Source organism: Falco rusticolus, chromosome 4 (assembly GCF_015220075.1).
Source record: "Falco rusticolus isolate bFalRus1 chromosome 4, bFalRus1.pri, whole genome shotgun sequence".
Lineage (NCBI taxonomy): Eukaryota > Metazoa > Chordata > Aves > Falconiformes > Falconidae > Falco > Falco rusticolus.
This window is the reverse complement of record NC_051190.1, coordinates 55703505-55720745: the sequence shown is the minus strand read 5'-3', so window position 1 is coordinate 55720745 and position 17241 is coordinate 55703505. Positions and strand designations below refer to the sequence as shown.

The 17241-nt window shown below is 41.1% G+C and overlaps 1 protein-coding gene across 6 annotated transcripts in view; it reads right to left on the bottom strand.

Moving 5' to 3' along the window:
* Window positions 1-3564: 3564 nt before the first annotated feature.
* The window catches only part of CTDSPL (CTD small phosphatase like), an 84644-nt gene continuing 70967 nt past the window's right edge, over window positions 3565-17241 (bottom strand). For 4 of the 6 annotated variants that reach the window (XM_037385700.1, XM_037385702.1, XM_037385705.1 and 1 more), the window contains 3 exons: window positions 13761-13853; window positions 11955-12140; window positions 3565-10063 (listed from right to left, as the gene is read on the bottom strand). In XM_037385700.1, coding sequence (XP_037241597.1) covers window positions 9938-10063; window positions 11955-12140; window positions 13761-13853 — 405 coding nt within the window. In that variant the 3' untranslated portion in view covers window positions 3565-9937. Of the gene's footprint in view, window positions 10087-11954; window positions 12141-13596; window positions 13623-13760; window positions 13854-17241 lie in introns of those variants that run through there. The other 2 variants (XM_037385703.1, XM_037385706.1) reach the window with 2 other exon arrangements.

Below are 17241 nucleotides of genomic sequence, written 5' to 3'. Positions count from 1 at the left end.
AGAGGATGAATTAACCTTCAGGTTAAACACAAACGAATCACCCCGTGGTGCATCATATTCCCTGGTGAAGCCAGACAGGGTTTGCTTCTCCCATGTGTGTCTGCAAACACCCATCAGCATGTCTTGGCCCCATGTGTTCTCATTTGTGAATGCCCTTCTAGTAATGCTCCTTCTCTTATCAAATGGCAGTATGTGCAAAATAAAAATATTCTGACTGAATGAAAAGGGCAGTTTTGCTCCTCAGAATTAATGAGGAGCAGGATTGCGAGGGGTTTAGCACGCCTTCCAATCCAGATGTTTTGTACTTAGAGAAATAAAACAACCAACTCTCAGGGAAACCTGTTCATTCCTCTAAAAGAAGGAACAAAAGAAGGGGAACAACGGAGCCGGAAGCAAATAGCGTGTCCAAGGTAGGCTGGAGGGTTTATAGCAGAGCTGGGGGTGATACCCTGGTTGGATGGATCTTCATCAGCTGCTGGAGCCACAAAGCCCTCCTCCTTCACCAGGACATGTGGCCACCCCATCCCTGGGGACAGTCAGCCAGGAGGTGGAAGAAGCCACGTGGGAACTGTAGAATCAAAGAACAGCTCAGGTCGGAAGGGACCTTGAAAGATCATCTGGTCCAACCTTTCGTGGGAAGGGAAGCCTAGGTGAGGTGATCTAGCCCCCTGTCCTGTCACATCTTGAAACCCCCCAGCAACGGAGAATCACTCCACCATGTCCCTGGGGAGGTTGTTCCTGTGATTGACTGTTCTCAACATAAAAATTTTCTTTTGTATGTCAAGATAAAACCTCTCCTGGTGCAGCTTGTACCCATTGCCCACCATATTCTCGATGACTCCTTGTGAAAAGCCTCCATACATTTTGTAGCCACCTTTTAATTACTGGAATGCTGTGATGAGGTCCACCCTGAACCTTGTCTTCTCCAGGCTGAAGAGATCCAACTCCTTCAGTCTTTCCTCATAGGGCAGGTTCTTCCAGGTGGGAAGGAACAGGCAACTGTCAATGCAATGAGAGCAGAAACCCACAGAGATGAGCTGCAAGGGGGGCTTACAGGCTGCAAACCCACCTTCTCTCATCAGTTGGCAGCGCGTTGGGCACATGGCACCGGACGATGCGCTAACTGCGGGGGAGATGCAGCCCTGCCAGCGCGGTCCGTTCCCCGGCAGGTGCAGCCTTCCTGGCCCAGCCCCAAGCCCTGTCCTGGCCGGCTGCGTCCCCCAGTTCCACAGGCTGGCTCGGTCCCAGCGCGCAGGGCTCAGCGCACGCGTGTCCGCAGGGAAGCGGAGGAGGCGCACCGGCCAGCTTGGCACCAGGTTTCCTTCTTTTTTTTTTTTTTTTTTTTTCCTTCCCCTCCTGGAGACTTAACATTTGTCCACAGTTTTCCTGCTGCACTTCAGCCAAATCCCAAACAAGTTACAATGACGCTGCTTTAAAAAGGAGGAAGAAGATGGTTAACAGCAAAGATCTTGGAGAAAAATAAATGGGATTACCATTCTAGGAAAGCGTAAGGACGTTCAATTTGAACTCAACTATTTATTTGTTCAGTGAAGATTTCCCTCGTTATTTTTCACGTGTTGATCATACATTTCTGCATTTTCATAATCAGCAACTAAAATTACCGTGAATACTTGCCTGCCCTGCCTTGGGTTGTGGAGCCACCAGTTCCTTTTGCAAAGGGAACTCAGCAGTCCTTGGGCAAATGAAGAAATTGCTTCTGAAATACTGAGAGATATTTTTTTTTAACCGAAGGAAGAGGTTATCTGTGGACCTGTGGAGTGCAAGCCTGGCAGGGGATTCAGCTACCAGAGTTATGGTGATGCTTTTACTTGAGATAACGTCTTTTAAGCTTTCCTTTAGGTGCCTTTAAAAGCCAGTGCTGCACCGCTGCACCATCTCGTGGTGCGACCGAGCCCTGCATGGCCCCAGCCTCTGAAACCCTCTCCATTTTCATAAACTGTCATCAGGGGTGTATAAAAGCCAAGTGCACCCACCGCCGGACCCCACCACAGCCTGGCCTACCACAGTCCGGAGCCACAAGGTCACCCCACTCCTCCCACAGCTCCCACCCTTCCTGCCTGCTCATCCTCCTCTCCGGGATGCAACGGCCCAAGCATTTTCCAACTGCAACCATCATCATCCCAAGTATTTGCCCATATCCCTCCAGTTACTAGCTCAAGATCTATTCAGCAGATTAGGGATCGGGCAGTGAACCGTTACCCACCCGAACCCGCCTTACTGAATCACTAAGCTGTGTTACAGAGGATTCAGACAAGATCAAGGCTCTACTCGCTATTTAGAGATAAAAGGAAAATTAAGGGTTATGGAGCTACACAGCCCCGTGATGCAGAGCCAAGGGCAGGAGCTGTGTGTTCTCAGTCTTAGCCCTACTCTTACACAGCGTGTGGCTAGAAACGGGCTCAGGTCTCGCATCTTCCACCTTTCTTCCCATCAATGCTTTTACTCATGAAGGAGCAAAATGGCCCAAGACATATTATCCCTGAAAACTTTAGGTGCATAAACACACATAAATTTTTCTATGTATCTACGGGTCTCAGCCTCTCATGGTATGGCACGTAGTAACCAGGTGATTAGGTAGACATTAGAAAAAAAAAATTCTAAAACCAGTTATAAAATGACTTTCCTATTAAAAACATTTCCTATTTCTGTGGGTTAATCTGCTAGCACGTGCTTAGCTTACACCAAACTTCTTCAGCACAATGCTTAGATGCTGCTGTCTGGAGACCCGACTCGGACACACCTGCCAGATGAAAAGCAGCTGCACAAGGTCACCTTGAACTGACTCAAGTCAAGTCACAGGCAGCTCCCCCAGTTCCCTCCAGCTTGCTTCAGGTCTAAGCATTGTCTGACTGTACACTGGTTGTCACTGGTTAACCCAAGGCCAGGATCAGGTCACCTGCCGAGGGATGTTCTGACGACAGGCACTGACTGCCAAGCTACAGAGGCAGATGCCAGCGCAGCCTGGAGGTTAACGCGGTGACTGGCGACCGTGACCAGCGTGTCTCCTGCTCCACGTGCCCCTGCCCACCCCAGCGCACCGAGGGTGGCTGGGTATGGAAGCGACCTTCTGCTTTGGCAGGTGCCTGAATGCCACGTGAGGGACTACGCAGGACCTGCACCAGGGTTGCAGAGGAAACCCCACCAGACCCTATCATCTGTTGTCTCCCACCACCCTACCCCCACCCAGGATCCAAGATCATGCCCCTTCCTCGCCGCCAGCTTACAGACGGGCTTCAGTGGCTTTGGAAGACGCAAGATCGTGCTACTCAAATCCCAGCAAGTCAACAAGAGCGAGCAGGAACTGAAACCACCCACCCAAATACGCTGGTAGAGGAAGAAGCCCTTGATGGTTAGCGGTCAAGGCTTTAATCCTTATTATATCCCAGCTAGTCCAAAAAGTTGGGACAGGAATGGAATGAGGAGAACTTTCTGACTTGATGCTACACAGTCCTTGCTTCCCTCCCCCGGAGAATGGCATGTGTTGGGAAAGGGGCGTTTCTGGGAGCGGACCTCAGCTATATGCATTATCAGACATGAAGAGGATGAAAAAAATAACACAGATAGTTTATTGTCAAACTGAATCAAAGCATGAAAAAAATCATCACAAAGTTACACTGTAAAGAAATTTGGTTTTCACCACAAAAGCTCATTAAAATCTGACAAAGAAAACAACCCATTTTCAAGCCAGTAACTCCTCCAACAACCCTCAGACTCTTTGAGTGCAACATTTATTGAAATGCTGGGAATTCACGGGTGGTGTACATGGCGTTTGTATGAACAAAACGATCAACCCTCATTCTCTGGAAGAACAGTGGCTCTCAGAGGGGGTGACATGTTTCTGGCTTAACGGTGACTCCTCTGTTCGCCTTCAGGTAGCAACAGCCTTGTCCTAGCTGCAGTCCAGCCCGGGGCGGTGGCCAAGGCTGAGGGGTGCCAGCTGCGTTTCTCTGTCCAGCATTTTCCTGCAATTTACATCCCGATCAAACGTGTTTACATCCCGAAAATTAAAAGGCGGTTGCAAAATGTAATGATGCCAGTTGCACAGAGGAGCGGTGGGAGGTACGATTGCAGCACGGGCTCCACCAGGGTCTGGGGGCACAGCGACACAGACACAGCCAGCACCTCCAAAATCCAGGTTGCTGCTGCTTTCAGCGATGACCAACTCTACCCTTGTTAAATTGCTCTTTGGGAAGGTGTGTAATTGCAGATGCGGACCTACTTCACAGAGTCGAATCGATCTCTCATTAAGACTAAGATGTTTGTGTACGTCCTGTGCTTCAGAAATGCTGATTAACGGCGGCATTAGGCAATTAGAGGACAGCCCGCTCCTCAGCGCTGTGCCCTTCCCAACAGCGCTTGAGAAGGCTTGAAACAAAACACACCTGGATGCTTTTCAAGTTTAGAGCTTGCCAATCTGTCCAAACCAATATATTTTATACCCAAAGATAATTTATTTTCCAGTAGCGGCAGCAGAACCAACAGAGGAGTCCAGGAGAACTTCACCTGGTCTCCTGCCAGCATAGCTGGGTTGGTGGGAAATCTGGAAGGCAAAGGTCGCTTGCCAGGAAAACTGCTGCAGACTGCAGGGTCCCCTGGAGCTGCAGCCCACCTGGAAGAGCCCTATCCCACCTTGCAGGGAATTTCAGAGCGGTTGGCTTTCCTTCTGAGTCAGAACACAATAAAAAAGGGGAAAAAAATATTGGAAGGCATATATGTATATAGACTATCATATATTCAGTTTTGCAGACAGTTTCAATCAGTCAGGATAGAAAAACAGTACCTTTCTCACCACTATAAAAGAGCTGTTTTATGAGTTTCGAAATACTTGTTTTACTGAGTGAAAGAAAGGCATCTTTATGCTAAGTAGCAGCTAGGGAGACTCGTAAAACTAAAACAAAACAAAAAAACCAACCTAAAAATTAAAATAGATCAAAACCCCCAACCCACCAGTACAAAGTACAGGCAGTCCAGGTAATTCCAACTGATTACAGGAATAACTAAAAAAATATTTTTAATTGCAACTAATGTGTTATCTTGAGCCAGCTGCTTATTCTAACAGGCCTGAGGTTTTCTGCTCATAAAGCATTAATAGTATGTGCCTTTTCCTAGAAAGGACGGCTCTGCCCAAGTCTTACTGTGTCAGATAAAAAGTCCCAAAATAGAGTTTCCAACCAAATAAAGTGTTTTATTCAGATATTCATTTGGACACGGCAGTGATTTTAAGAACAGCTATTCAAGTAGCTGAAGTAAGCCCTTCAAAAGAAGTCACACAGCTTTGAGACTTGAACAAATTATTGTATGATCTCATCCAAGAGATCTAAATAGCTGGAACATCTGCAAGAGTCACCACCAATTTATTTAGCAGAGTTCATCAGTAGTTCATCAGCTCTGTTTGCACAAGCAGGTGCCAGGGCAGTCAATGAGGAGTCCTATACATGACTTAAAAAGAGGAGAGGAGGAGGAGAGTGGAACAGAGATGGGTGATTTTACTAGCTAACACGGATATGCAATAGCAGGAATAAAGTCCCTGTCAAACTAGGGCAGCGACTATTACTGAAGAAGTGCAGAAGTTATTTTTCCCAGAGAAGTATTACATGCACAAGTAACTATATTGTTAAATTTTTTTTATTTGTGACAGTAAAGAAACCATTCAATACCTGATTGACAACACTTCTCTCTCCTGAAAACACTCATATGGTATCTGTAGTGTTTCTCAAGTATCGCTGGATTGTTCATTGCATTAAAGTGTAAACAGCTCCATTATTAGGAAAAAAAAAAAAGAAAAAAGAAACATTTCCATTGCTTACTCCTCTGTTAAGAAGCTCCCAATAGATCTTTAACAAGAAAGAAAGAGAGTCAGCTGGATTTTTACAATATAATGTGAAACAGAAAAGTGACAGCTGGTTTTGCATAGTTAGCCCAGAGATTTTTAAGCAATTGCCCCACGCAAGTCTCACCTGCCCTCCCCGCCCCACAAAGGCATAACATCACAGCACCTTGGAAATCAGAGGCACAAACTTGTTTTTGTTTTACAAATAGGGCTGTGCGGTACTGTGTTTTATTAGTTTAAAAAGAATCTGTAAAACATAGGATTATGTGTTTGTAAATTAGAGAGCTACAGATTTTTTTTTTACACTGAAATTTCAAGAGCTGCAACATCAGTACACACCAGTGTCATTTAGATACTTTATTGTCCCCAACCAGTCTAATCAAATCATGCTGTGATAAAGTGATTGCATACACTGATAACCAAATCTCTTCAGGTGCTGAGTTTCTTCCAGGTACAACTTTGCTGTTTAAAAAAGATTAAAGGGCAAAACAAATAGACAGATTATTCTTCCAAAGCTACCTAAATGAACACAGCAATATTGTACATTTGCTACGACCTTCCATTCACAACCTGCCACGCTTCCTGGTGGTTAACAAGTATTCTGCGCACAGCCCTAGTTTACAAACGGCAATTTAATCGTAACACTTCAGTTGAATTTCAAGAATCTAAGGCATTCTGCCTTACAGCTTAATTTAAAAATACCTATACAGGCAAAGAACCTTTTTTAGCCCGACATAAAAAGGACAACAGAACTTCAGGCCAGGCAGCATTTCTTTAGCTGAACAGAATGACCAACTGGAAAAGACTATTTAATGCTTCTGTAATATCCAGAAACAGAACTGAAAACCAGGGTTTAACAACCGCCCTGGTGACCTGCATGCATTAACTGCACTTCAAAATATGCAAGAGATGTACGAAAGTAGTATTTTTTTCCTATTTTGATTTTTAAAATCTTGTATTTAAAATACAATCAAATACCCGTATTACAAATTTTACAAACATTCCACTCATTATCTGACTTTATGGACAGAACTATATTGCTTTGTTAAAATCTAGAAACTCTAAATATATAGCGTATGTATATTCACGCAAACTTAACACTTGAAATTTCAAGTACGATGATAGCGCATCAAAATAAACAAGTACGACAGTTTGATCCCTTTGGCCAAATTTGAGTACCCAGGCAAGTCCAAACCTGACTGCAGAGCACTCCAAGTTTTATTTCAATGGGAGTGAGTTTAAAAAATAAATAAATAACTTTTCCATCAAAAGTTATAGAAAACACTCTTAAGATACTAGCAGAGATCAAAACTGTTGTGTTTTGCCTTTGTATTGTCACCAAGTATCATTTTAACGCTGTACTATGTTAAAATAAAGTTGGTTGTTTATTTTTAAACTCGTGGATTTCAAGAGCCAAAATAAACACTACAGAACAAGAATGGTTGCACAGAACATCATCAGAACCGTTCTTCCAGAAGCTGGTGCAGAAGTTCAGTTGTCCATTATATGTGGATTTTAAAACAATACAAGACACTTTAATAATCAACATTCATTCACAGACTTAAGGCAACTGGTTCATGAAATCGCTGCTTTTATAAATGCGAACTAATGACATGGTTCATCTCGTACAACAGGTCACAACCATCAAATGGTAATGTCTCGGTGGGGTCATTTATTGTCTAATTAGAAGATTGTTTGGTCTAATGCTAGCGAAAAAGTCTTTGAATTTTTTCAGCCATTTCTATCATACCTGCACAACTAACTACAACCTGAATACTTCCCTGCAAACTGCATCTGAAGCCCAGAAGCTACAAACACAGTTGAAAATACTGCTCAGAGAACAACTTTTTGGCAGCTTACAGTTTCATTACTCTGAAGTCAAATACAAAATTAAACAATCTTAAACTGAAAGTAAACGTTAATGGACTAACCAGAATCCATACGTCTTTTTTTTTTTTTTTTTTTTACCAACACAGTTTTTTTTAAATTTTTATTTTTTTTAATTTGACAGTTTTTGTCTTTTGTTGTGGCACAGAATTATACAGTACTAAGGTAATGCCAACTGGTAAGAAAACAAAACGGTGATGCCGTACAGACTCACGAGTGTCACGGGACTGCCTCCAACATCCCTCGCTACCCGGCACAGTCAGCAGCTGGCGCACAGCTGCACTGCGAGGGGACAAGTCATCTTTCAGTTTTATACTGCACCTATGACAACCTACTCACTGCCTGCGTAGGCTGGCCTGCCCTTCTATGAAGGAATTTGTTAAGCTGCTTCACCAATGTTTTAGACAAGGATGACGATCCAAGTCCATTCCAAAATTTTTTTCCAAGTCATCAAGACTTTTTGAGAAAAAAAATGAAAAAGGCCAAGGGGATCTACCATTCAGAATTTAGTGCTAGGCTAATTAGAAGCACCAACTAGTCTATTTAGTCTTCTCTGATGACAGCTAACATAGCTGTAATTTTTCTGTTTGTAGATTTCTGGTGCAGGTAATTAAAAGGTGACACTGGAAAGGGGAAAAAAAAAAAAAAAAAAAAAGAGGTGTGCCTTGTTCTTCAAAGGCTTAATCTATTTAAACATTAATCCTTTTGAAAGGGTACCTATGACACTACAGAAGATGCTAAGCAGGTTCTCAGATTTAGAGATGAGAATGACTCAGCTCCAAAGCCAGAGGACCAATTTTAGGCTAGGCTAGTAACATCTGCCCTTCTAGTGAGACTCAATAAAGCTCCCCATCTGTACCTTACACGCTGGGGAAAAAGAAATACAAACCAGAGATGTGGGAAAAATACTTTGTGCATTTTTATATAACAAAGAAAGGAGAGGGCTTCATCCCAATTGAATTTTTTTTTTTTTAAATAACCTTTACAGGTCACCTTTAAATGAGTTCTCTGGTATATCAGATACCATAGGATTAATACATAGGGGTGGGTTATGAAGCCTGCATTTTATTTATTGCCCAAGTTTGCAGCTTACAGAAAATGTTTCATAGCACAGGCACAGTGGCAAAAACAGTATAACAGCCGATGGTCAACTCCATTTGGTGAGTATACAGTAGCAGCAATTAAAAGAAAAAAGTACTCCAAACAGCTCAATACAGATCCAGCTTACCCAGATGGGTTTTTTTTTAAGAAAAGAATCTTAAACTAATAAATAGATCTCCTCCCCATTCTCCCAAGATAATGGTTTTCCAAAAAACGAGAGGCATGGCAGTTGTGCGTAAGCAGAGACAATAGAACTTCATCTGTCTAGACTAAAAGGTGCTTTAGATCTATTAGCCACCTTATTTTCTCAATTCCATCATTCCCTAATACTCAAACAACTGCAGATACGTTCAAAACTGTGCCCAAAATCATATCAGTGAAACAACCATGTAATTAACCCAAATCACCCCTCCCACAAACGCTTCAACCTTCTGAGCATGACAAAATGTAATACAACTTAATGTCATTGTGGAGACAGGAACCCAGCATCTTTGTTTCAACTTTTTCCTTTGTTATATATTACAGTGCTCTATAAAATTTTTCCTTTTTCCTTTTAAAGCATTTAGACAATACAAGACTAAAAGATGTCTGGAAATACGTCTTATACAAAAATGAATTTTTATCTTAAAATAACATTCAAAAAGGCACTTCATTCTGTAAGAAAAAATTCAGAGTCAGGTCAACTGCTCTAAGCAGGGGGTAAAATTGTCTGCATAGTGGGAGGGGAAGAAAGGGAGAGAAATTCAACTGCTGAAATACAAGCTTCTTTTTTTGGCATGTTTTAAGAAAAGCTGATCCAGTAAAAGATGTCCATTTATGAAATTCATTAAAAGAGTCCCATTTAAAATAGCTTCTTTTTTTTTGTTTTTTGTTTTCCTTTAAAAAAGTAGTCTGAACACATGACCTTAGGAGTCAGGCTTCTCAAGGCTTAATAGCATCACTCATGATTGTCCTTCGTGTCCAATGTAACAGGAAGATCAAGAGTAGCACTTCTGACAGGGGCGACTTCCCCAAAGCTTACATTTGAAAGAGCTGAAAAAGATGGAGACAGCCTCTAGCAACTGCAATCTAGTAGCAGAAGTCAGTCAAAGTTAAGGGCTACCTGTTGCAGAGTTTATGAAGCATACTGTAAACTTCTTCCTCTTTGCTTAGTCCTTCAAAGAAAGGAATAAGATCTAGCAGCTCTGTGTCTGTCATGTCATCAAACCAGGACTGCACAGGCACCTGAAACAAAGCAACCAACAATACTAAGATGACTTCATGACGTGAAGAACATGTGAGTTTTGCCTAGGCAGATTACTCATCGCCATCACAGTACGGCAAACTGCTAGTCATTAGCATTCAAGCAGAGCGCCAGGTTCAAGTCCACGTCTTCTAGTATGCAACATCGACCCCCAAATCCAGCTGTAAACCAGCTGACATGCAGCTGCCCCTCTCCTACATGTCCAGGTAACCTACACGACCCAGCACCGGACAACTCAATTTGCTCTGCCTCTTTGACACTCAGAACACACTGGAAGGATGATACCGGTTATAAAGTTGTACTGACACTTTATTTACGGGCAACTTTTTTTTCTCCCCCTCTAAGTATTATCGGTGTGAGTCACTAAACATAGGCATGCAGCAACAACCCCTTCTGGCATGAGGTTGTGGAGGAAATATTTAAACAGTGAGCAGTTCTCTGATTAAAACATAAGACCTTGAGCACACGTTCAGAAAGTAACGCATGTAATAACACTCCTTAAATACGTGGGCTGGGTTTGGGGAAGGAGCTCTGTGTGTCTTCACTAAGGAAGTATACTGAGGTCTTCCAAAGAGTATCTTGGCTCTTGTTACAAGCTCTGGTTTCTGCACAGGCTCGAGTATCAGTTAGCTAGCAGCACTTTTCCATACGTGATTAAACCACTCTGACAAGGCCCTTAATTTCATCTCCCAAATTTCTACAGCTTGTTATTTTCTTGGTACTGAATTCCGACATACCAAATGATGATCTGGATCAGGTTTTTAATTTTAACCATGAACATAAATTAGAGTTACGTGTCCTGGTTATTATAAACAGCAGCTTTAAACCATGTGTGGCACCAACCAGAAAAACATTTTCACCCAATCACTTTGGGCATCAGAGTATTAGGATCCAAACTTAAAAGCTGACTGCTGCAAGACAAATAGCTCCCATTAAAAAAAAAAAAATCCAGAGAGGCAGGACCATGCAAAATAGGGTTCTTGCTAAAAATTTCCTACGTTAATTTTAACAGTTCACATGAAAGGCAGTCTAAAAACATCAAAGAAAACCCTGCAAAGCCTGGTTGTTTAAAAGTCAGTATATCTAAGGGGACTTCCAGCTTGCTGTCCTGGCAGCTATAAAACAGATGTAAGCATCTGTACTGATTGCAGGAATGGATGGAGCAAGTGCCAGACCATTCCATCATAGCTTCTGGAGTTGATATGAAACACACAGTGAAAATGTACAGTGCTCCTAATTATTCTCCCTTGAAGTACTGTTGCCTGCCTTTTATCATTATTCCTAAAACCTGAAGAACTTGTTGACTAACATTTCTAATTATGAAGCGAGTTAGCACAAAAACACTTAAAGGAGAAGCACAACAACACAACAGGATCTTGATTTTTTTTCCTCCCCTCAGCCACGAATACAGAACTCAGATAGTAACCAGTAAAGCATTAATTATCTTGTCTAATATTTTTTTTATTCACACAATGAAAAAAGATGGGAGTATTAAAAGCAGTTCAAGTAAACCATTCATAATCACCACTCCAAAGAACAAAAACTACGCCGGAGGGCAGCTTCGCTTTTTAGAGATAGGTTAGTTATTCAGGTTCTACACCGCTTGGTATTTCTCAAAACTGATGGAGTTCATGCCAAAAGCTAAAACCGAAAGCAGACGAACAGTCACTACTATGACACACTGTCAACATCAGTTCGCCCTAGTCCTTCACCATTTGGCAGTGAATACCAGAACCTACCTGCAGTCTAAGAACATACAGAAACTAGTACAAGTTAAGTGTTCTGAAAAGCTATTTTCTGAATCAGAAAGTCTGGGCAAGGACCAGAAGGATAAAGTTACACTTGAGTACTTAAAATACTAAGAATACTTACTGCATTTTCAGGGTGGAAGATGTAAGATGCAGGAGAATTATCTACTATAATAACTTTACTCAGCTCACGTCCCAGTCGACTCAGATCCTTCACGTAATTTCCTCGATGGAAAACACAGGATTCTCTAAAGAGCCTTGCCCTGAACACACCCCAGCGATCCAGTAAGTCAGCTACTGGGTCTGCATACTTAAAAATAGAAGTTAGAAACACAAAGTTAGCAATCTGCAGATAAGGCTAATTCACAGAACTATACAAAGAAGGGACAGACAATAATTTCAGATAGAATGCCCTTTCTTCATTTTCTTCCCTGTTCCTTGTTAATTAACTTACATGCCTGCAAACCTGCAGTGATTAATAAGGAGATAACAAAAAGTAGGACAGTTATCTTTTTGTGGAAGGCTAACTTGCACCCTAATGTTTTCTGTGATTTATTGATTAGGTTTTATTCTTAGGGCCAACTTACAGTTACCTAGAAGTTGATGGATCCAGAGTTCACAACTAACGTTACCATAAAACCAGCCAATGCTAACAGAAAAACTGCATAAAGCTATTTCCACAGCCCATTCATTTCCATGTGCCTCTGAAGACAAACTGCAATGAATGAATCTGAGCTTGATGTCGTTTTTCAAATGATGCCCTTGGAGCGACTGGGTCAGTAAGAATCTTCAGATTACCAAAATGCATAATTGGGCAATAAAAGATCAGACAAAGATGTTATTACAAAAAATGCCCATACTGGGAAATTATCATTTTATATATAAGATGATACTTTGAGTGAGGCACTGCTTAGAATCCAACAACTGATATAAACTGTCCAAGGAAAAGTATCCAAATAAACTAGAACATGAAATAACCAAGTACTTGACAATGGTAGTTAAAACTTACAGGAGTTACCATTTTCCTATATTTTAAACTAAGAAACAAAAACTGATGTTGAAATCCATCACAATTTAGCTATGAGAACTGTCAGACATCTAACTTCAGTATGAAGTTATTCCATTATTTAGGATTTTCACAATGTGGCTGAACAGAACACAGGAATGAGAGTGCAGGGAGGAATCCCCTGGTCAGAAGGCACTATAGCAGATCAAACAGGGTCCTGCACCCTTCCACCATCTCTACGCTAAGTTGGAGTAAAAGCTTACTAGGGGAGAGTATTACCTGGAAATAATCAGTATGATTTTACAAACAAAACCACCACAAATACAATACACTGAAAGAAGCGAAGAACTTAAGGTGTCTACTACTGTAATGTCTACCACAAAACTACCTACGAGGTACTACTGCTACTGGAGACCAGAGGGCACAAAATATTCCTGTTGATGTTTCAAGCACCACAAAATGTCTAATTTTCTAACTTCAGATTGTAATTGCACCTTGACAGAACAAAAACGTGTTCCCAATTTTCAGACGCAGTAAAATTTCTGAATCACTGGTTGATCATGTAGATAGCATTAAATACAGTGTATTTTATTTCATGCCCAACTTTAATATACTGCTTTACTTGCACGCTATTTGTTCTAATTTCTCACTATAACCATGGTAACTTGGTAAGCCTTTCATATTGGCATTATGAGCAATGCATGGAGGCTACATTATGAGACAAGCCCATATGTGATGGTGTTACCATGGAAACACTTACCCACACACTAGCAGACAAAGTACACACTGTCAGACAAAGAAGCAGAAAAGAAGGGGAAAAAATTAAGATAGTACCAACTGTGGAAATAATTATCCATAGAAAACCCGACCAAAAGTCCACTGATCAGCGCCGTAAGGGCTAATGAGATGGAGAGAGGAACATACCTTGGCTAGACTGGCTGTGAAGAGTACACATTCAAAGAGCTCTCCCATCCTCTGAAGAAACTCATCCACATGTGGTCGTTTCAATACATAAACCTGAAATGATAATGACTACTTAGGTCAAATGATGTTTAAGGTAAAAGGAAAGGACAAAAACAACCCCCAGACACTCCTGTGATCCTAACACTTGAAACAAAAGGTAATGTGGAAGCAGTTCAAATGAAATGCTGAAAGGAAAAAAAAAAGTATACAAGATGAAAGTAGTCATCCAATAATGAGAAATTTGAATGCATGGGCTGCCAAGACCCATGCTGATTATGCAATTGCAAATACTGTGCATCATCTGGAGTGATGCTTCTTGAAAAATCTCATTAAAGGCAAAGAGTGAAAGTGGGGCTTCTCAAGAAGCAAGGATTCAGGTCTCTTAACCGACACTATTTTGGTGCTGGTGTCTTCAGTCCTGAAGAGCTTTACAGAAGCAATAAATCTGATGAAACCTCTGCAATAACAGGAATAGCACAACAGGGACCTGTTTTCTTCCTGTGGCTAATTCTTTCATTTTTTAAAATCCAGACAGTAAGCACTGTCTCTCACTATGGATAGTTACTGGTTACCTGGCTCTGCAGACAAGCTTTCACCAAAAATCTTCACAGCACCACGCCAAATGTCTAGCAAATGCTGCTTTCAGAATTCAGTGATGAAGTCTACAGCACCTTCTACTGGGACCTTGCCTTAAAGATGGTAAATACTCAGGATCTCTCTCCTCTTGAGCAGCTTGGTTTCAGCAATGCTACATTGCCTTTCTGCACTGACAACCATACAGGCAGCTTGGCTGCCTACTGTCAACAACCTGATTAATAGGTGTCAGAGCCTCCTCGCCTCCCTTTCCAGAGCAAGCAAGATGATCTACAGTCACAGAAAATACCAAGATAAGATAACTGCTGCTCAGAAAGCTCTGAAGTAGTTCAAAATATACTGGGAAGAATGTACGGGGAAGAGGGGAGTCTGCTTGAAAAATACTTATTTATCTTGTTTGCAGTTAGATTGAAAGTTTTAGAGAAAACACTGGCAGCATTTTATCTTTCTCTGGCAGCTAATCCTTAATACTGGACATTTCAAGTGGAGAAGTCTGGCACAGAACTGAATGCAGGAAGAATTGCAAGACTGATGCAATTCCAGTAATTTCTTTCTTTGATATGCAGAACTAAGATTAATTGTATGTATTTTACTAGATTCATATTCATAAAGAGGAAAAAAACATAAGGCAGCCAGAGAAAAAGCCTGAAGGAGAAAAATATGGAAGTGCCAGCTTGAACTGAAGTGTAACCAAGTCCTTAGCAAAAAAAGAAAAACAGTTGTGGAATAGGGACCCGAAACTGAAAACCTAAATCTGAAAGCAAAGTTTTATTAAAAACATATATGATGCAGCTGTACCTCAGTGACTAAAGCAGAAATGTTAATTACTTTTCCACTTTATGTAGCATATAGTGCAGAGCACGAAGACTTGCACTTTAAGTTACTTTTATGCAGCTGAACTAAACTATTTCTGGCCCCTCCAATTCAAGCAATATATTCAAACTTTGATACAGATGACAATTTGTAACTTTTAATTTGTAGTATTTTTTTCAAAACCACAGCAGCACCTAACCAAATAAATGTGACATTTTATGAATTAAAGACAGTTAACAGATGCACTTCAACACCATTCTCCTTCCAGATAATTACAGTGGTTTCCTGTATTTCACTAGGCATAAACCAAGTAATTTCCTCTCCTATAACAATGCAATTAATTTTTCACTTCAATCTTACTAAAGAAAGTTGTTCTGTACTATTTCCTTTCCAAATTACACCTTCAAATTTTTTAAAGACACAAAGAGAATTGCAGTTCCTCCGTATTTGGGTACCCAGAAAGAAACTATCTGACTTGCCAATTATAAGAGGAAAGACAGCAGGACGCAAACTACTCCTTGACTCTACAGTTCGTAATCAAGTCCTTAATTCTTTAGCCTTAAATTATATTCCAACACTTATTTTTGAGGCCACAAAAGGGACACTCCAGAGTCTCAAAGTCATGCTTGGATAGTAACTGCTGAATTTAGTATTTATTTCCCTTTTAAAACCTAGTGGCTTCAGCCACAGCAAAAGAAGCCTCCTCTTCACTCTCCATCCCTATCTATGCCTGTGTTGAAGTATTTCCACTTGGAATGTGATTACGAACTCCAAGCCAAGGATATGACTTTGCTGCTTGCAACATAACCCACCTCCTCCATAAAGACAGCATGCAGTAAATCAACTCAGTAGCTACAGACTGAGAGCTCCTTAACCACAGCCTTGCGGACAGGAGTGGCCCTATAAAAGCAAGGATTTGCAACATATGCTCTTTTGGCAATTTGTTGGTCTCCTAATACTGCATCTAGTCAGTATTAGCTGTAAGTACACAGCATTTTAAGCTATATTGTCTCCCTTCTGCAGTTTAGATCTCCTGATCCACCACAGAGCACTGTCAATCTCCTCTGCTTGAGTTTCTCTTGCTGTTTGGCCTTAAATCTTATCTACTGGGCTCAGGCCAACAGCCCCACTTCTCATACCTGATTAATAATAAATATGATCTCTTAGGATCAGGTCTCACCAAATTTTTCCCTTAATTCTCTCCCTCTCCATAAAGACCCAACTTCTTCACCTGTGTTTTTTAAATTTTTTAATTTTTTTTAGCACTGTTTTTTCTGCAGAACAACATATCTTAATACTCTGGATGGTTATTCTCCTTGAAGTTTTGTGTGGGGTTTTTTTTTTTTTGAGAAGTCCTACTTAGACTCTGGAAGAAATTTCAAGCGTACTGGTATCCTGGGCTACAAAATCTCTTTGGTTTACTTCACATAAAAAGCTTTCTTCAGCTGACAGTGCAGCTCTTTTCTCCTCTTCCTCCTCATTTGGAAAATTTTCCCCTTTACTTTGTTAGCGGCTGGACTTGAATCTCAATGCCACATGGTTATTTGTGGCTTGGCTTTCTCCTCTGTTGCCTGATGTCTTCAGTTTAAGCCTCTAGACTAACTGGCTCCTGGCATTTTTCTGAGATTTATATACAGTCTTCAGGGCATTAAAGAACAAAAACCCCCTCCAGTTTTCCTGTATCGTATGCTCACTAATTTCTTCCTTATCAGTAAGAATTCAGAGGAATACAGTCTTTTTTTCTTTTTTTTTCCCCCTTTTTTTTTTTTTAGTTTAAAATGAACCCTACTCTTAAAATGTTAAGGCACAAATCAGGCAGTAGGCCTGTTTTCACAGGAGTCTGTACTTAAGCTGCTAATGGCAGAACCCAACCAATTATCTTTAATTGTTTTCGAGCATTTGGTATTTCCACATACATTTTCAATACCTCAAAGCAGTCTTAAAAAGACTCAGTATTTGTAAACCAAAAGAGAAACCCAGCTCAACTGTAATCAATTGAACAGGTCACAAAGAACTGCCTTTCAAAACCAGCTTT